The sequence below is a fragment of the Nasonia vitripennis genome (assembly GCF_009193385.2).
Source record: "Nasonia vitripennis strain AsymCx chromosome 2 unlocalized genomic scaffold, Nvit_psr_1.1 chr2_random0004, whole genome shotgun sequence".
In the NCBI taxonomy this organism is placed as follows: domain Eukaryota; kingdom Metazoa; phylum Arthropoda; class Insecta; order Hymenoptera; family Pteromalidae; genus Nasonia; species Nasonia vitripennis.
Genome location: NW_022279610.1, coordinates 2,031,385 through 2,052,793, shown reverse-complemented (window position 1 = coordinate 2,052,793; position 21,409 = coordinate 2,031,385). Strand labels below are relative to the sequence as shown.

Sequence of the window (21,409 nt, the reverse complement as noted above, 5' to 3'; positions counted from 1 at the left end):
ACCATTGAAGTAAGAGATCTGGACATGCTTACCTCAAAAGAGGAGGTACTAGAAGCACTACAGAAGGAAATTGGCGAGGAGAACATCATAGAAGTCTCTACGATAAGATATTTGCGAAAGATGTACATTGAGACGCAAATTGCAGTGACACGGGTACCAGCTCAGATAGCGGCTAAGATTACTAAGCTACAGAAGATCATAATAGGATAGGTCAAGTTTAGGATTCTGGAGGCTAACCACAAAAACGAGCCGCTTAAGTGTTATAAATGTCTAGGTTTTGGCCATATCGGTAGAAAGTGCACAGTAACTGAAGACAGAAGTAAGCTTTGCTTTAAATGTGGAAAAGATGAGCACAAAGCAAAGAAGTGTAAGAACCAACCCAACTGTGTACTCTGCAAAGGAGGCACAGGGGGGAAGAGTGACCACGCAGCTGGTAGCTATGCATGCCCAGTTTACCGAGCTGCAGTAGAAGCCACTGACAGACGAAGAAAATAAAAATATTGCAGTTGAATATGAATCACTGCGCGACTGCACAGGACCTACTGAGCCAGTATGTTTGCGAGACAGGAATCGACATAGCCATCGTCTCTTAACAATACAGAGACCTAAACAAACGATCGTGGGATGTGGACAGTACTGGTAAAGCGACGATATAGGCATGCGGAGACGCCACTTTTCAGAAGAAAATGACAAGACGTAATGGAGGATTCATATGCGCTAAGGTCGCAGGCGTACACATGTACAGCTGCTATGCTTCACCCAACACGTCAATAGAACAATTCAGACAAGTGTTAGACCAAATAGTACAGGATGCTGTAGAAAGAAAACCGGTACTGATAGCAGGTAATTTCAACGCCTGGGCAGTAGAGTGAGGCAGCCAAAGGACACACGAAAGAGGACAAGCGCTATTGAATGCATTCGCCCTACTTAACTTAGTCTTAGTTAACCAGGGATGTTCTTACACATTTCAAAGATTCAAAGAGGAGACGCAGGGACCATCATAGATCTCACGTTTGTCAGCAGCTGCCTGATTGGCTCAGTTAGATCGTGGATGGTGAGCGACCATTACACAAACAGTGATTACCAAGCGATAATAATAGAGATAAGAATATCAAAACAAAAATCCAACGGGAGGGCAACAACAAAAAAAGTCGGCTGGAAGGATTATGATAAGGAGACATTTCTGCTGACTCTAGAAGAAATACAGCTGTCTGGATCTGCGAATGATAAGGTCGAGCAGGTAATGGGAAATATTACCCAGGCCTGCGACGCAACAATGCCAAGGAGAACTCCTAACAATAGACGACCGCCAGTATACTGATGGGATAAAGAAATCGACGCAGCCCGCAAAGAGTGTCATCGAACCAGAAGATGGGAAAAGCGGGCTAGGAAGAAATACTATAAGACTGGTCGTGGTAAAGAAATAGTAGACGCCCAAAATTGAAAAATAAAGAGTGCTAAATGGATATTCAAGAGGAAAATCTAAGAGAATAAACAACGGTCCCTGAAAGAGTTACAGGACGAGGTTAAGCTGGACCCCTGGGGGCGACCGTACCAAGTAATAATGAAGAAGATAAAGGTTGGTTCTATCCCCCCTTCTAAAAGCCCGGAATTGCTGGATTGTATTGTGACCACAATTTTTCCCCTTCAACTGGAAGTAACAGTTATTCCTGAAGTGGAGGCGAAAGACGAAACCATTCCAGCAATCACCACAGAGAAATTACTGGCTGCATGCAAAAGAATTGGGATTAACAAGGCTCCAGGCCTGGATGGCACACCTAATATTGCATTAAAACAAGCTATACAGGCACGTCCCGGTGTCTTTGTGGATTTGTACAATTCATACCCTAAAGAAGAGACGTTTCCTAAGAACTGGAAGAAGCAACGCCTAGTGCTATTACTAAAAGGAGATAAACCATCTGGAGAAGCTTCCATATACAGACTACCCTGCATGCTGGACCCCCAAAAAGATCTTAGAGCGCATAATCGGCGTTAGAATGGACCAAGTCATTAAAAAACAGGCGGACTTGCGGAATATTAATACGGCTTCAGGAAAAAATGCTCCACTCTAGATGCCATAAGCTTGGTAGTTTACACCTCTAGGACTGCAACAGAAGGAAAAAGATTGAAAGGAGGATCCAAGAAGTAATGTGCTATCATTACACTGGATGTTAAAAGTGCGTTTAACTCAGCCAGCTGGGGCAATATACAGGAGGCAGTACGGAAAAAGAGGTACCCGCATATATAAGAAGAATTATGTCTGACTACCTGAAAGTCAGAACCCTTTTGTATGACACAAAGAGCGGCACGAAAACCTATCAAGTACCCGTAGGGGTCCCACAAGGGTCAGTGCTCGGCCCACTATTGTGGAACATCATGTACGATGGCGTACTTAGGCTAGAGCTACCCAAAGATGCAACAGTTGTAGGGTTCGCAGATGACATTGCAGTAGTAGTAGTAGTAGTAGCAAAGCAAAAGGAAGAGGTAACGGAAATCTCTAACGAGGCAGTAAGTATAATCGACGATTGGCTAAAGCAGACTGGACTTGACGTACCAAGCGCAATTTTATGACGAGCAGCTGCGTTTGCCTAAGATATCGGCAGCGTCTTGAGTGACCGTAATTAGGACAGCCTACGAGGCTCGGACCTTTTTTTATTGCAGGGACAGTTTTGGGAAATACGCACGCTTGCAGCTGTGTACCGAACCCGGAATTTTCGGCTGTTTTTCAAAATACGAATATTTATTTTTGTCAAATTCGAAATATTTATTTATAATTATTTTTCATCAGGCTATTGTATAAACTATGCAAATTTCGAATTGCATACGTTCGCTTTTAGCAACAGTTTTAGTGGGATCGATGACGCGATTTATTTATTAATTATTTGGCACTAAACTGTATATTTTTCGATTTATATAGTTCGCTTCTTGTGCATAATTTATGAATAGATCAAGTGTCTAATTGTTTATTTTAGTTTTATCATATATTTTGTTGCGACAGTCGGTCGGTGTGAAGCTACGATTGTTATAAAGATGCATTGCTAATTTATTAAATTTTTTAGAATAAAAAAGGAGTTAGAATAAATATTGAGGCTGTAAACAAATGAAATGTATAAATTTCATTAGTAAATTCAAGAGTAAATTCATTTATTTATAATATTTTCTTAAACTAACGCGCAGAAGAACTTTATTACTAAGTTTTAGATATAGTTGTTTGGTATCGATTTGTAGAAAATTTCACCAGCATTAAAATTATAATATTGAAAGTTTTATACAATACTCTACTCAACTTTTATTAATGATAAATAAAATGCTTGGGAAATTTTATACAAATTGGTGTGCGCATCGAAAGCGGTATATAGGCGAACCACAGTCATAGAGGAGAGGGCGTAGGCGGACCGAAGGGCCTGACTGAAGCTGCGTAGGAGAAGAGATGCGAACATTCGGCGTAAGTGAGGGAAAGCTCAAATATAACGGCTTTTCTCACTCGCTAATTTTTGGCATCTAAGCGGAACGCGACCCCAATAACATCGAGATGGGAGGACTCTAGGCCCTTCGTGCTGCGAAACATCACCCTAGTTCAACACTCCGGTCCCGGCTCTAAGTAAGCTCGGTAGATTCTCGCGCTTGTACGCGATAGATCGATTCACGCGCTTGTACGCGCTTAAGTTTTTGTACGCGAACAGTTAAATTTTAAGCTAAAAGAATAAATTAGTTTCGTGAGTACTATAATTCGTGACTAAAGTTTTTTTCTACATATCTCCAAAGTCCTCAAATATAAACTCTGTGTGGGTTTATACGACGCCCAGCAGCCAGCGGCAAGAAGAAAGAAAAGTAAGTAAAAATTTGTTTTACCTGTCCTAACTTTCTCTATCCCTTCCTACAACCTATCGCTTGGATAAGTGAACCGAATAACACCGGGTCATTTATCCCTTTTCTCTATCTTTTAGAATTTAGATCCGATTAACCCCGGGTTATTTTCTAAAAGTTTTATTTTCCTTTCATTCCTTTTTTTCACAAACATCCAAATTTCAAAGCACCCAGCTATTGCACGAAAGTGCAGGCTAAAGGTGTAGTAATTATATAAGTGCGGTAGCATCTTTAGATGTTACACCATAAAACGGAGGCTATTCTTATATCTAGTATGCCGCCTATTGACCTCCTAGCAACAGAACGAAAAAATATATACGAAGAAAACCGGCGTAGTGACAATACTCAAAAGGAAGTTGGGAAATCCGCAAAGGAACAAACCCTAGCTGAGTGGCAAAGACGATGGGACTCCAGTGGAAATGGGCGATGGACGCACCGCCTCGTACCATGTATTGTTGGCTGGACCAATAGACGACACGGGGAAGTGAATTACTACCTTACGGAGTTTTTGAGCGGACATGGGTGCTTTTGACCCTAGCTACACCGCTTCAAGATAGAGGATCCCTATATAAAAAAGTCATGACCGGATGAAGTGAAGCCAAGAATGCGTCAATATGATTGGCTTATGTAGTGAGCATGCGTCAAAAGTATCGTTAGAATTTTTTGATTTGTTTTTGATTTCTAAAATTGATTCTAATATTAAAAATGTAATATAATACTATAATACATATCAAATTATAATTTGTGTATTTATAATATTCTAGAGACATTCTACTCTCGAGACTATTCTATTCTCGAGACATAACCTTAAAATTTTAAAAGGAAGTTGGCGACGAAACCGCGGCAATTTTGAAATTTATATGAGCGCGAAATGAATCATATATTGTGAAGTTTGATATATTTCCGTGATAGAAAACAAATATTAAAAATATCAATCAAGTATTTATATTCCATTTAATAAGTTAATGAAATTATAGTCTACTACAGTGCGCGCAGCGCACTGCGCCAAGTCTAGTAATCTAAATTGCCCAGTATGTTTAGAAGCAAACGAAGATGCGGAGCATGTATTCTGTAACTGTTCGCGATACGAAATAGAACGAGAGGGACTCGAGCGGTACCTTCAGGTTAGGATGACCCCTGAGTCAATGATGACAGCTATGCTAGCGTCGAAAGATGGCTGGTGCGCAGTAAACAACTACTGTAACGCGGTGGTTTTTCCTCGTTATTTTCCTTTGCAACAGTGATTAGCTACTAACGCCCGGCCGTATTTATTTCGAAGGCGCCAGGTCGGACGATTTATCTGCGAACGTTTTGGGGTCGCGTCTCCGGCTAGTTACGAGACTCTATTCTCCGAGGGAGTTCGATCGGGAAAATAGGAAGTAATAAGCTTAGACCACTCGACTGATTATCACTTCACAAATCTTTACTTACAAAAAAAAAACCGGCTGTAATATAATAAACGCGAGGCTCTAAGGTGATATTTTCTACTAGCTACAATTTCCGTTTTCGCACACAACGCTCGCACAGTTATCCGGTACTACAAATCTCGACTCGTCAAAAATGTTGCCACGAGGCAGTAACGTTCCGACTTTCGCAACGTCCGGCTTATTCCTCTCACACTCAATATATATCATAAATATTACCGTTAAACACTACCTTCCGGCTGAAGTTCTCTCTCGTACCTCTCCCTCGTTCTTATAACAATCACAGGATAACGCACTCTTATATTACTCTACTCTCAATAAACAAATGTCTGGTCAACCGTAGGGATGTTCTCTGGGCTGCGACGAAAAACCAAGTGGGCGAATTCTCTGGCCGAGGCGCGACGGTACACCTCCCTAGAGTACTCACACAAACGCAATACATAGTCATCGGTCTAGTGCCGTTACATTTGGCGATTTACATATGTTTTCTCGTGCGATCGTTGGGTTTTCACACTGTATCATACCACCTCTCATGTCATACATTACAAATAAATAATTCTTTAGGTTACATAGGTGAATATTCTTTTTACACACACTCAACGCCTCACACATACAAGTAGCAGTATAGTATCTGCTGCCGCGGCCTGGCGCGAGGTTTTCCCCCTCCCGGCGGCGGGCTTATCTTCTGACTCGAGCGGCTTAGGTGTGAGCGTGCGTGAGCTCCAGCGTGTGTGTGTAGTCGCACGGCTGGTGGGAGCGCCCTACAGTAAGCGGCTAACTCGGCTGTTAGTCGGCTATTCTCTCTCTCCTTCTCCCGGCTGTTATTGCACGGCTATGTGGCCGATTCCGACCTTCCTCTACCTAGAATGCATACCAGATCTATGAGAGTTAACTCATGGTGATGCAGTTCTGATAGGGTGACGTAGAAAAGAGAGAGAGAGAACTTCTTAATACTAGACGGTCACCCCGTCGCATTCCCCCTCCCAAAACTAAACATACTCAGAATGTTTCAGTTTTTCTTTACCTAAGAAGGAAGAAAAATGTCACTCTCTCTCTCTCTCTCTCTCTCTTCTTCTCACAACTACTATCTCGAGACTGCAGGGCTGTAAGAATTGCATGATTAGTTTATACAATGAATAATAAAAAAAAAGGTCAACAAAATTTTGGGCTGATAAACCCGGTCTAGATTAGGAAACTCACTCTACTGGCTGTAACTGGCTGTAGTTTGGCTGTGAGGGCGAACTCAGTCCTTCCTGGACCCACTCCTGGATCGTCGGGGTTTCGGCTGGCAGAAAGTTCGCCTCAAGATCGAGTCCCTGATGTCCTGGGGCAGATCTCGGACCTCATCAATGAGGCGTAACGTCTCGGCTACAGCCTCAGCTACTCCACGGGTGGGAGACTCCTCTCTAGGTGGTGATCCACTCCTGGACGAGGTAGAAGAACTGGAGGTGGTAGTGGGCTCGGTTGTCGCATAAGGATCCCCCCTCCGAATTCGCGGACGCCCAGCCGAGCAGCTTTTGGGACTACGAGGCGGTGAGGGCTTGGGAGACTCCTTGGCGAGCGGGGTGGCCCAGGTGATGGACCTCTCTCGGCGGTGACGGGAGATGGACGCCGTGCGGGAGGTGGCTGTCGCTCCTTCGGGTGACAGAGGTGTTGTGGGGCGAGGTGCCTCATCTCGACTCGTTCCGGGTTTAGGGCTTGACGTCCTGGTCGTTACACCCTTGTGAGAGCCTACCGTCGCCAAATACTCAGCGTGGCGGTCCCGACAGCGCGGGCACGAGTTGAGGTCCTCTCCAAATCTACCACAATTTAGGCAGATTTTGCCGTGTCTCGGTTCTGGGCAGTTGAAGACTGTGTGGCCCCTCCCCCAACAGTTGAAACAACTGTATGGGGGTGGATCCAGTTCAGGGTCCGTTGGAATGGGCTTCAGCCCGCTGTACCGGAGGCCTGACAGCTTCACCTTCAACTGGAGTCCTCTCTTCCTCTCCCTTACCGTATCTTCGGGAGTAGAGCACACGGGGTCCTTTTTTGGGGTCGTGGTGCCCTCGCGAGCATCGCGCGTGGTGAAGGGCCGTTGGGGTAGGCCTCTCGTGTCGAGAGTACGCTCTTCGACCTGGGTAGGGAGGTCTACACCCGTTTCCTTCTCCACGACGCGGCGCAACTCCTCCACGGCCTCTCTGCTCTCCCGTTCCTCGGCGCTCTCCAGGCGAAACCAAGGCGAGACTTTGGAGCTCGGGTTCCTCCCTCCACCCACCTTGGTGTTGGTCTCGGCCGGTATCAGAGTGAAGGCGGCCACCTCCATCGGCTCGACTGTTCTCGCCTCGTCGTCCGATCCGGCTAACAACTCTCTCTCTCTCTCCTCTTCCTCTTCCATCTCTCGGCGACGAATAGCGTCCCGGACCCGGAGCTCGCGGTGCATCGTCTCCTCGCTCTTCGGGCCGTTAGGGTCACGAATACGCTCGTGTCTCGTGGACCACTGCGGGGGCACAAAATCTGGCGGCACGGCAGTAAACGTCGGTGGCACGAACTCCTCCTCGGCAACATGTCGTGACTCCGTCAGGAGGCTTCTGGAGCGAGTTCGGCGTGGCATCACGGACTTCCTTATCTGTAACATTACTGTAATTAAATGCGAATTCCACACTCATCATAGGGACAACACAGTTTTCTACTCCACCACCAATACAAACCACATATAATGTCTATACGCCAGGTACGTCCTTCCACGGGCTGCAGTTCACTACCGGCTCGTAGGATCGGGGTTAGGGCTGTTAGTTTTAGGATTTCGCGGCGGTAAGTATCTTTTCAGGTCCGATACGTGTGCTTTAGCGATTTTCCGACTGTTACCCTCCTCGGCTTCCAAGATATACACGGTAGGGGATTTCTGCTCTGTAATTCGAAAGGGTCCCTCAAATTTGGGTGCTAACTTGGCCGAGAAACTCTCAGCGGCTTTCGACTGATAGTGAGTTCTCCTCAAAACCATATCCCCGACTGCAAAATTGGTCAATCTACGCCTTCTATTATATGTCTCCCCCTGCTTATTTCTCGCATTATCTATAAACTTGGCGACGAGCTCTCGTAACGCATCCAGTCGTTTCATACGATCTTGCCACACGGCAGGATCTAATTGTACTTTTGGACCTCAACCCTCGATTTCCGTACGTAGACTCTTGACTGGTGAGGGGTGCCTGCCAAAATTCAAAAAGGCTGGGGATGTTTTGAGCGTTGATTGTACGGCGGTATTCATGGCGTGACGAAGCTCGTGGACATGTTTATCCCAATCTCTGTGACTCTCGGCGAACATCGCTATCATTGTTTTGAGGGTGCGATTACTCCTCTCGACAGGATTGGCTTGAGGGTGGTATGGTGGTGTAGTAACGTGTGTCACACCGTATTCCTTTAACGTCTCGGCAACGTGCTTGTTCAAGAATTCCGTTCCGTTATCGGTCAACAAATACTCTGGCGTCTCCCAGCGAAATAACACTAGTTCTTCAAAAGCTCTGGCGACTGATTTTCCGTCTGCTTTACGCAATGGCTTGACTTCCACCCAGCGGGTAAACAGGTCTTGGAAAACTAGTAAGTATTTATTCTGGCCTTTACTTCTTGGGAATTCCATCATATCGGCGGCTACCACGGTCCAAGGCTTTTCTACGATTCTTTTGCCGATAAGGCCTTGTGGGCCTTGTTGCGACACTTTGTATCTTTGGCAGACTGGGCAGGCGGTGATAAAGGAGTGGACGTCGTGGTACATTCCCGGCCAAAAATATTCTCTCGCTATTCTATCGTAGGTCTTTTCGATCCCCATGTGTCCGGCGGTAACTTCCACGTGGGCAACAGTCATGACTTTCTCTCTCTGTTCGGCTGGTATGACTAATTTCCAGGCTTCGTCGCTATGGGTAATAGGGTCCAACAACGGATCTCTCTTAAATCGGTATAGCCGACCATCTTCTACTCTCCACTGGGGAAATTTATTAGGAAACTCTTCTACCTCTTTAAATCGTCGGAGATACCAAGGATCAGAGATCTCCGCCACGGCTGCTAATTCTGGCTCAAGCATCCTCGACAAGGCGTCTGGCACTCTATGGTTCGCGCCTCTACGGTGAATAATGTCGAAGTCCCATTGCTGAACTTCAAGTGCCCATCTAGCTAGCCTTCCACTGGGCTCCTTTAACGAGCGAAGCCAGCGTAGTGCACTGTGATCTGTGATCACTGTGAAATGGTATCCTTCGACATATGGCCGTAATTTCTTTATGGCCCATACTAAAGCTAGACACTCTCTCTCTGTAGTAGTGTAGTTCTTCTCGGCGGCTGTTAGGACTCGGCTGACATACACAATCGGGTGTTCTCCGTCGTCAAACTCCTGAGTTAACACAGCTCCTATGGCGACGTTGCTGGCGTCACATTGAATACAGAAAGGCTTGTTGAAATCGGGTCTGGCGAGTACTGGCGCTACGGTTAAGGCTTTCTTGAGTTTTTCGAACGCCTGTTGCTGCTCGTCTCCCCAAGTCCATTTTTGGTCTTTGCGTAGAAGTTTAACTAGTGGGATTTTAGTTTCCGAACTGTTTTCAATGAATCTGGCATACCAACCTATCATTCCCAATACTCTTCTTAATTCTCTGACATTACACGGTGCTGGACAATTCAATACCGGCGCGACTTTGTCGGGGTCAGTCCTAAGCCCGTCTTTATCTAGAACGAAACCTAGGTATTTGATCTGACTCACGCAAAATTGGCATTTCTTGGGGTTGATAGTTAGTCCGGCTGAAATCAGTTTCTGTAGTACATATCTAACTTTTATTTTATGCTCTTCAAAAGAGTCTGTGGCAATCACTATGTCATCTAAATAACCAAAAATTTGAGGAGTATCTTCGGGGCCGAATAAGGTGTCCACTAGGCGTTGTAGAGTCATGGGGGCATTAATCAGGCCAAACGGCATCCTAGTGAATTGCCACAATCCATATCCTGGTACGGCAAAAGCGGTATATTTCTTACTACTTTCCTCCATCTTGACTTGGAAATAGGCTTGACGTAGGTCAATTTTACTCAGATATCTGGCACACCTCAGCCTGTCAAGAATTGCGTCCATTTGCGGTAACGGATACCCATCCTTTTTAGTAAATTTATTCACGTCTGTAAAGTCTACACACAGTCTCTCTTCGTCCGTGCCTTGTTTCGGCACCATCACTACTTGGCTAACAAAATCACTGGCTGATCTCTCTATGATACCTAGTCTCTCTAACTCTTTGGCTCCTTTCTGAATCGACTCTATCTTTTTGGGTGATCTCCGGCGGAATTTCTGTCTCACTGGCGTATCACACGTTAGGCTGATGTGATGTTCGGTGAGATCAGTGAAACCTAATACATCCGGCGAGTATTCGGGCAGAGTTCCGTCGACTATCTCTTCTATTTGTCTTCTTTCGTCTTCATCTAATTCTGTTATTCCGGCACATTCGGCGAAAACTTTATCATTTTCAGACGGGTTTTGGCTATTAAATCTTCGCCATATTCCACCGTTTGCTCTCCACCAACCCCTGTGATCCGTATCTATTTTGAAGATTTCACAGAAATCTCTACCGAATACCACGTCGTGCCCAATCTCTTTAACTGCGCGGGCTGTAATGGTTGCATCAATGCCGTCCAATTCAATATTGATCTGTAAATATCCCATTACGGGTGATAGTTCGCCCGTAATCGCCTGAATAGAAGTTTTAGCGGCTATCAGTCGGTTTTCAAATTTCTCGGCTACTCTGGGGCCTACTAAGGTGATTACGGCGCCAGGATCGAAAAGTGCCCGATAGGTTGTTCCGCTCAAGACTACTTGCATGTAGTTCCGATTATCGGTTATCACAGCTGCCGTAGGAGCTTGATGCTCTACCTCGTCTGAGATTTGGATGGGTGGGCTTACGTAGTCGACGTTGGGGTCTGGCGGTATTGGCTTCTTCTGTTCAGCAATTTCCTTAGTCTCTGGTAGTGATTGGTTTTCGGCTGCTATATCTGTCGACTGTAGTTGCTCGACAGCCAATTCAATCTTACTCAACTTTTCAAAATCTTCTTCTTCTTCTATCAACTCGATAATCTTCTCTCTTTTGACTTGAGTTGGCGTATCTTCCCAGGTTCCCGAAACCTCCACAAGGTCTGAGTCATCTGATAGGTCCGGCTGTTCCGATTCTAACTCGAAAGAGACTCTCTTCTCCGACTTCTCTACTTTTAACGGCTCAATTTCACACTCCTTTCCAACTACTGTCTTCTCGTTCTCTTCTCTACTGGCAACTCTCTGTCTGACTTTATTAATGCATTCTTGGGAGTAAAGGGTGCCCTGTTCTAGGGTTAGGCCTCTAGTCTTCGATGCGTTCAAGTTTGCAGAGGTTTGGCTTCTATTATTTTTCACTCTCTCATCCACTAACGACCCATCTGATTCGCTACTTGAGTCCAGTGTCAGCGGCGTAGGTTTATTCCACTCGTTTTGAGTTTCGAATTGGCTGTAATGTACTTTGCTCTGGAGCTCGTTTCTCCACGGGCGGGATACACTGTCCTCTTCGTTGCTCGAGGAGTTTAGAACTGCTTCGCCGGCTGCTACTCTGTTCTCTTCCTCTACTTCGTCTCGGTTATTTGGCCAACGGGTTACGTTAGCATTTGGCCGTGACTTCTCTTTCTCTTCTCTCGTCTCTGTGCTGTTATCTGGCCAACGGGTTGCGTTAGCTTTTGGCAGCAATTTCTCTTTCTCTTCTTTCGTCTCTGTGCTGTTATTTGGCCAACGGGTTGCGTTAGCTTTTGGCAGCAATTTCTCTTTCTCTTCTTTCGTCTCTGTGCTGTTATTTGGCCAACGGGTTGCGTTAGCTTTTGGCAGCAATTTCTCTTTCTCTTCTTTCACCTCTGTACTTAGTGGTCCTCGGCCACTACCTCCCCCTCCCAAAACTTCAACCACCTCTGACAACGGAGTTACAGAGCTAGGAGTTTTCACCACAACGTTTGAGGCCGTTATTGTTGAGTTGCGGGTGGCATCGGCCCCAGGGATGCCCCCGCGTTGCCATTTCCCCACATCGTTCGAAAGGTAGCGCAGTTTCCACAATTTTGGAAGGTAGTGCCGAATTGGCCGCAAACTTGACACTGGATCTGGCCCCGGCTGCGATTGGGGCAAACTGGCGATTTATGGCCTTTCTGATGGCAGGCGTAACATTCTACAGTCGGGCAGGCTGATGCTCTGTGGCCCACTTGTTGACAGTGATAGCATGCTCCGACAAATGGTGTAGAGCCTCTGTTATTGTACCGGCTTAGTGGTTGACTCTGGGTAGCATCACTGGCGTCAGCTCTGCCTTGCGACTGTTGGGTCTGCCTTTGCGATTGAACGTTAACTGGTCTCCACACTGGTGGGCCATTGTTAGTCTGCTTGGGCTCGCTAGTTGAGTTGTTATTCACTGGTTGATCTGTGATCGAGGCTGAAGTTATTACTGGCGGGTTCTGTTGTTGCTTCTGTTTCTTATTTTTATTGTTGTTGTTAATATTTTGTTTGTTTGAATTCGCGTCGGTAACTCCTGCTGCTTCCTCAACTTCTTTGGCGGCTGCTACTTTGGCTTTCGGTGTTGGCGTCCAAGCTGCGGCTGGGAATCGGCTTTTTTCAACAGTGGGTGGTGGTGTATACATCGCATCTCTTTCCATCTCCTCTTCTAGTGTTCGGCAGTACCTCTTAACATCTTCGTAGGATTCTATCTTTTTCCTTCTAATCGCTCTACGATACTCCGGCCGTAACCTCTCTGTCAATAATGTCAGCTGGTCTTTTAATCTCATCGGTCTCTTTAGATGGGCTGCTATATATTTGAAATTCATAATATACGTAGATATCTTCTCCCCTTTACCCTGCGTTCGTCTACGTAGTTCTTCTATTACGTCATTGTCGCTCACCTCGCTGATGAATTGTTCTTCGAATGCCTTCTTAAAGGTCTTCCAGGTTTTAAGTCCTTCTTTTTCTGTTCTGAACCACATGCTAGCCTTCTTTGATAGAGTATGGGGAATCATGGCCAAAATCTCTTCGCTTTTAAGATTTAGACTCTCCTTGCACTCTTGTATCTGAGATAAATATTCTTCTGGGTCGTCTCTAGTCTCGCCAGCAAACTTGATGTTCCGCCCCTGTATAATTTGGAGTTGATACAAGTGATTGGCCAATCTCTCTTCCTGTTCTAATCGTCGGGACGATTTTTTCTTGCAGCTTGTTGTTTTCCGTCTTTCGTGGCGGTCAGAGCTTGAGGAGCTATCGAAGTCGTTCTCTTGGCTGCTAAGGCTGTCACTGCTGTCGCAGCTACTACTGGAGCTGTCTCTTTTGGTCTGTTTCTTCTTGGACTTCTCTTTCTTCAGACTCTCTCGAGTTGGTTGTTTGCTCTTGGTGTCTATGGCCTTTGTAGGAGTCTTACCTAGGGCTCTGTTCTTCGACTCTTCTTTTTCCGATTCGTCACTGCTACTATCTTCTTCGCTATCACTACTACTATCAGATGATTTCTTGGCTCTCGGCGGTGGTGCCGGCTTCTTAGAAGCTCCTCTGGCGAACCAGGGCAACCCAGGGTTTTGCACGGTGATTTTTCTTCTTCTAGGCTGATTAATGGCACACGGTTCTGTCGGCTTCTTCCTTTCTACATCCTCGGTTTCGTTGAGCGCTGACTTTAAGTTGGTCGGTTGAACGTGAGGTCTGTTTTTCGACTTCGGCGTTCTTAATTCCCACTCTTGTACTTGTCTCGTGAATTTCCCATCGTCTGATATCGATCTTCTCAGCGTGCTACTCTCCTTAATTGTTCCCGTATTGGGCTGAACGGAGTTCCTAATGGTTTCTGCATAAGGCCAAATCCCCATAAATTTTTGAGCTCCCTCGTTAGAGTCGAGTGCTGGACTGGAGGCAAGACGGGACACTGGCACGACTTCTGGCTGGGCTCTAGTGGTTTTATTGACGAATAGTAGAGATGTGGGATCTATCGACTTCTGGCTGGTAGCATAACTCGATGATCCCTGAAGGGCGCTGAGTACTCGTGCAGAAATGAGTTGCTGGAGCTGATTTGATACTGTTAACGGGCATCCAAAACCGGGGTTTCCATCGTCTGTGGAAGAGAGGCTCGACAGAGCTTGTATTTGTCTCACTGAAGAGTTAATAATTTCTTCGAGGCTTTCATCACCGGCTTCATACTCGGTTTCCTTGCCAGTCTCGATTTCTGATTGTGAGGCAGACTCGGCGATCATTTCTTTTTTATCTCGTTTACTACTCGTTCTGGATTTACTTTTCTTGTGGTTGAGGATCGCCGTCAGCGCCTCCTCGGAGTCAGTTGGGATAACGCCACCATTGTCCCATTCATACCACGGCACTGTCTCGCTCAAACCGGCTCGTAAAATTTCAGCTCTTAACAAGCGATCTCTTAGAATCGCCTTATTTCCCTTCGTACTAATTTTCAACGAATTGAGTTCGTCTTCTACGTCTTCTTTATCATACTTTCTAATCTCGCTGGCCAAGTTACGAATTTCTCGATCTTTACGCAGTGCGTCCATCATCTTTCTGTGATTATCCATGGTTACTTTCTGCTATTTACCCTTTAAGCCTTGGTTGATGGAAAAGCGTATACAATTTTCTAAACTTCTTGGTGGTCTGACTGTAATTTTCTCTCTATATTCTTCTTTTATTTCTTGATAAGATAGGCTGTAAATACTTCTTGAACTTCTCGAAAATAAAATTCTTGGTAGATAATAACCGGTTAAACGACTGGTTTTCTTCTCTAAGCAATACTTTACACGGTGGTGATTGGGTTCGAATAATCGGCGAAAAGAAAAAAAAATTCAATATTTTCTCAGCTAAACCGCTGTAAAGGTCGAAGGGCCCACCCAGGGTCTATCTCTCATTCACTCACTGGAAAACGAATTCAACCCGACTTCAAAATTTCGATTAGTAACGTATTTTGCGAATCTAGAATCTGGGCAAAAAGAAAGGAAAGAAATAGTTACTAGGGTTAGACCGAAAAAAGAAACCAGTAACGATTGACCGTCTTACTGATAAACCAAATGGGTTATTCGACTGCTAGCTTATGGGTGCAATATTCATCAACTGATTTAGCCGTTCTACTGTTAACCGGCTAAAACAAGTGATTTATTTGGGGCAAAAAAAAAAACTTTCATCCAGGCAGAAAGGTTATACGAAGCCAGCGGGATCGGATTTCAATGTTAAAATTTTTACAATGGGAATGCGTACCAAAATATCAATATACATATATATGTTTATAAATTATAAATAGATTGTGTGTATATATTTTATAGATATTGAAATATTACCTCATTTGATACTTATAATTATTCATGCGCAATCGGCATGAGTTGCGTCAATTGTAATTAAATAGTAAAGTGGGTAAATTAATTTTCTTTCATTGCTAGTGCTTGATTCAACTCGCAATCGGGCCACAAAATTTGTTTATTAACTCGTTCGGGGTTAAGGATAGTCGGCAGTATGGCTAGAATTGAATCTTAGTTTAAAACTTTCCAATCAAGTCAAACAGGCTATCACAAAATTTTTCCCGACATTGAATTCCCAAAAAAAAATTTTGTTCGGCTAAAATGATTGTTTTAAGCAATTATCAAGCGACTATAGGCAAAAGAAAATTGTCTTCACTATTCTTATCGGCTTCTACTCTCTCAACAAACACATCAACAAAGGGGAAAAAAAAACAAAATTATTTTTCAACTCTCGACGTCTTCAACTACTGCTCGGTATTTTAAAAATTCTATAACTCCAATTATTCTTCGGAAAATTACGGCTGTAAATTTTCACGACAAAAAAAAATTTATTTTCTTCGTTTCGAATCCCTTTATAATTCTAAACGAGGCAAAAGAGACAAAAAATTTTAAAACGGGTCCGTCAAACGTTAATTTTCTCTCAACTACTACAACTTGAATTTTGCAAGAAGGCAAAAAAAAAAATTTAATTCGGCTTCGTATTAAATCTGAAAATATTCTGCACTCACAATTGGCCGTAAAAATATTAATAAACCCGTATATTGCCACTGTAAAGTTTAAAAGGGCGTAATTCTGTAAACCATGATTTCACTTGTGAGAACCCCAGTTTTTACACTCCCAGCGACTATCGACACGTGGCGAGTGATTTTCGGCAGAATTTCCACTACTGCGTGTTGGGAAAAATTTGCACACTCAACCGACTGTTAGAGCAATGCACAAACTCATCTTTTGTTAGGCTATAATCGAAAAAGAGCACTGAGGTAAACCATGATTTCACATTTGAGAACCCCAGTTTTTGCGATCACGGCGGCTGTCAGCACGTGGCGAGTAAATTTTTCTCTGGCGGTTACACGAATAAAATTTAAATTTTTCCGGCAGTATCATACAACTCTCTGCTTCATTGGAATTATTTATACACTTGATTTTAGTTAGACACGGCTCACGATTAACTTTGAACGAAATTGATGCCACGTTTCAAAATGTCGCGCACTGAACACTATCACTCGTAAATTATTTTCCACGACCGTGCCCCACACATTGGGCAGCCACTGTAACGCGGTGGTTTTTCCTCGTTATTTTCCTTTGCAACAGTGATTAGCTACTAACGCCCGGCCGTATTTATTTCGAAGGCGCCAGGTCGGACGATTTATCTGCGAACGTTTTGGGGTCGCGTCTCCGGCTAGTTACGAGACTCTATTCTCCGAGGGAGTTCGATCGGGAAAATAGGAAGTAATAAGCTTAGACCACTCGACTGATTATCACTTCACAAATCTTTACTTACAAAAAAAAAACCGACTGTAATATAATAAACGCGAGGCTCTAAGGTGATATTTTCTACTAGCTACAATTTCCGTTTTCGCACACAACGCTCGCACAGTTATCCGGTACTACAAATCTCGACTCGTCAAAAATGTTGCCACGAGGCAGTAACGTTCCGACTTTCGCAACGTCCGGCTTATTCCTCTCACACTCAATATATATCATAAATATTACCGTTAAACACTACCTTCCGGCTGAAGTTCTCTCTCGTACCTCTCCCTCGTTCTTATAACAATCACAGGATAACGCACTCTTATATTACTCTACTCTCAATAAACAAATGTCTGGTCAACCGTAGGGATGTTCTCTGGGCTGCGACGAAAAACCAAGTGGGCGAATTCTCTGGCCGAGGCGCGACGGTACACCTCCCTAGAGTACTCACACAAACGCAATACATAGTCATCGGTCTAGTGCCGTTACATTTGGCGATTTACATATGTTTTCTCGTGCGATCGTTGGGTTTTCACACTGTATCATACCACCTCTCATGTCATACATTACAAATAAATAATTCTTTAGGTTACATAGGTGAATATTCTTTTTACACACACTCAACGCCTCACACATACAAGTAGCAGTATAGTATCTGCTGCCGCGGCCTGGCGCGAGGTTTTCCCCCTCCCGGCGGCGGGCTTATCTTCTGACTCGAGCGGCTTAGGTGTGAGCGTGCGTGAGCTCCAGCGTGTGTGTGTAGTCGCACGGCTGGTGGGAGCGCCCTACAGTAAGCGGCTAACTCGGCTGTTAGTCGGCTATTCTCTCTCTCCTTCTCCCGGCTGTTATTGCACGGCTATGTGGCCGATTCCGACCTTCCTCTACCTAGAATGCATACCAGATCTATGAGAGTTAACTCATGGTGATGCAGTTCTGATAGGGTGACGTAGAAAAGAGAGAGAGAGAACTTCTTAATACTAGACGGTCACCCCGTCGCACTACGTAAGGACTATTATCAAAAAGGCGAAACAGCTGAGTAAAAGTGTTGCTAGACGAAGGTAACCAGGTAATAGATACAATACGCTTCTCGGACCGATGCAGAGGAACGTAGGTATCGGGGTTGAGTCTGTCCAGAGGATGGCCGATCGATGCTGCTCGAAGTAGACGACTGGACGATGCGGCAAGAAGCAGACGGCTGGACGATGCAGAAGGAAGAAGATGGCAGGACGATGCAGAATGAAGAAGACGAGTTTGATCCTGAACCCCTAATCACCTTGGTGGATAGGGGATGTACGGAAATGTCAAACTTCAAAGGAGAAGCCAAAAAAGGCTAGTTAACGGGCCCCACGGAATTATTGTTTAACGATAGTACCTGTGCTGGATCCGGTGTCGAAGGGCCACTTGTGCAGAGCTTGCTCTGCCTACACCACATAAAACATACACATACACACACACCCATCCGCACGGACATTTTCTAAAAACGCATGATTTGAACTCTAAACACCCCCAAATACGTTTCTATTAAGTTTTAACAAAACTAAGAATTTTTCTTTTACAAAGCTTCCTCTAGAAGGAAGCAAAATACACACACATCCATGCGGATATTTTCCGAAAACACTATTTCTCGACTTAAAATGCATCAGAACACACTTGCAACATGTTCTACACAAATCCCAAAAATCAATATTACAAAGCTTACTTACGAAGAAAGCAAAACTGTTTTCGTAACGCATGAACAATTTTTGCGTTTTCCGTACCTATTAATCAGGATTAAAGTGACTCTTTTTGATCAAAGTGCAAAAAAGTTCTTTTAGCGGGCAAAAATATTGCATTATGCATTATTTACGGAGAAAAGCATATTTGCCGTGTCAAAAAATAGTTGCGTCAGCCCCGCTTAACACCTATACGAAAAAATAAGAAAGGACGTCCACGCGTTACAAAAAAAAAAAAAAAAAATATGGTGTGCACCAAGGACTGTGTGGGCTTTTTGACTCCATATGGTTGCAGTACTCGTCTTCGTCTCCTAAGCACACCCGCCTATAGCTCGTCCTAACTTGCCTCGACTTGTACGGCAATCTCCACACTAGGTCTACAAAAGCTTACTTTACGCCCTTGGTACACAATAGTATATTGTGTACCAAGGGCGTAAAGTGGGCTATTTTAGGCCGAGTGTGGATTTTCCAGTACGAGTCAAGGCGAGTTAGCCCGAGCCAAAGGCGAGGGCGTTTACGAGCCGCAGACGAGTACTGCAAAATCCACGAGGCCAAAAAGCCCACTTAGCCCTTGGTGCACACCATATTTTATGTATTATTTAACGCGCGGACGTATTTTCGCGTTTTTTCGTACGTGTTAAGAGGGACTGATGTGACTATTTTTTGACACGGCAACCGGGCTCTTGTCTTGTTCAAACATTATATAAAATAAATAATACAAATTTATCAAAATCAAATTTTTTTTTTAAATTACAAAAAAAAAAATTTTGCGAGCAATAAAGACTTTTTAGCGGGCAATAAAGGCCATTATTGCCCGCTGTTTGAATATGCGGGCAATAAAGGTTTTTATTGCCCGCTAAAATAACTTTTTTGCCCGCCGGTCAAAAAAGAGTCACTTTAGTCCCTATTAATAGGTACGAAAAACGCGAAAATCGTTCGCGTGTTACATAATATACTATTTTGTAACACATGCACAATTTTTGCGTATTCTAGACCTAAGAAGCCGTAAAGTGACCTTTTTTCGGATTGGCCCGGAAAAAGCGAGAAAAAAATTCGTTTTTGCCCGCTTTAGGAAAAATTTGTAAATATTATTAAAATTTGCACCGACACACACACACACACACACACACACACACACACACACAAGAGGAGGGACACGAGGGGAAAGCTGTACCCTCATGTGGCGCGTCCTCAGGTGGTGGATAGTGTTCGATGTAGGCATACAGTGCTGCGTACGTAGTGCTGCCTGCAGAGGGTAGAATAAAATATCTCCTACGTACCAAAAGCTTGAGGGGTCAAGTCTGGGTTAAATCCTGCAAAAAAACAAAAAGATATTCTTCTTACCAAAAGATTTTATTTAATTCATATTTTTTGAAAATGTCTCTCGATCTGTCTGAGATGGCATGTTTAAGGTCCATTTTAAGCCCGGATAGAATGAAGAAGACGGTCCGAATCTTTCAGAAAGCCGTGGCAAGTGACTAAAAACACTTATTTATATAGTGAAATGTCATGAATTTTGGTCAATGATTTTACAAGGTATATACATGTTTGTTTTTTTTATAAAAATGGTGTATATTTTATATGTTTTCAATAGAATTTTTTTTTCAAATTAGATCAACTAAAAAATTTTTTGGTAAGAAGAATATCTTTTTGTTTTTTTGCAGGATTTAACCCAGGCTTTACCCCTGAACGAAGACCCATTAAAACCCACCACATAAAACGAGGCTGGATCTTCAGAGCAAGGCTAAGCAGATGCTCGCTGGTTGCCGGAGTGCGACTTAACTTCGACTGCTGAGAGGAGAGGATGTGAACTGGGTTCTGACACTCCTCGGCTCCTATCAACTGAAAATCTTGATAGCTGTAGCGGTGCCGAGTAGCACTCGGACAGCGCCCTGCCATAGACAGAAGAGGGAGCCGCCTCACTACCTTCCTCCGGATGCTTTTTGAGGACGACTTGCGCTGTGGCACAAGGCTAGAACACACACCTGCGAGGCTAGGATTTGGAGAGAAAGACGAGTAGAAAATAGGTGAGAGGAGTAGAGAAACAACTTGGGGACTTCGAATACCCCAAAAAGTATCAATGAAACTAGGTCCCCCCCCACTTAGAAAACAAACGATAACATCGAACTGAAAAACGCAAGCACTGGCGCCATGGATGCGGCTACTTTGAGCGCAAGAAAGGAAATACTCAAAGCCTGAAATAAAATCCGGACGGGAGAGAAGAATAATAAGAAGACTTGGGAGAAGATACCAGAAAAGGTAGACTCGGTGGACGCTGTAGTGTCAGTTGCAACGAACTTTCACAAGCTCGTTAAAATCGACGTAGCTGGCCAAACGACTAGAAAATGAACAAGTGTCACTAAACAAGAGTTAGGAGAGCCTTGGACTGATGCTGAGTCAAATAAAAACTCCACCGCCGCTGTAGCTTATCGATAAGAAGGACAAACAACGCAGTGGGTAGGAACGTCGATCCCGACAAAACCACCAACAAGAATGGCGTTGGTTAAGTCGAGAATGACGCCAAGCAAACGGAAGGAAATGTCTCCAAGCTAACTGGAGGGGCAAACAAAAAGTCAAAAGAAAAGAACGTGAAAAAATAATGAGGAAGTCTGGGGCAGGTACATCTAAATCCGCAAATGAGAACACATATGCTGACATTCTTAGGAAGATGTAAGCAGACCCCAA

The 21,409-nt window shown here is 44.3% G+C and overlaps 2 protein-coding genes across 4 annotated transcripts in view; both read right to left on the bottom strand.

Moving 5' to 3' along the window:
• LOC100113685 (ubiquitin-conjugating enzyme E2 S) overlaps positions 1-21,409 on the bottom strand; it is a 134,809-nt gene that overhangs the window by 4,211 nt on the left and 109,189 nt on the right. The gene's annotated exons all lie outside the window — the stretch shown is intronic.
• Positions 3,128-7,932, bottom strand: LOC116416293 (PR domain zinc finger protein 2-like). The gene is made up of 2 exons (XM_031924014.2): positions 6,492-7,932; positions 3,128-6,152 (listed from the first exon to the last, which is right to left on the bottom strand). The coding sequence occupies exon 1, from the start codon at positions 7,903-7,905 to the stop codon at positions 6,535-6,537; it is 1,371 nt and encodes a 456-aa protein (XP_031779874.1). The 5' UTR covers positions 7,906-7,932; the 3' UTR covers positions 3,128-6,152; positions 6,492-6,534.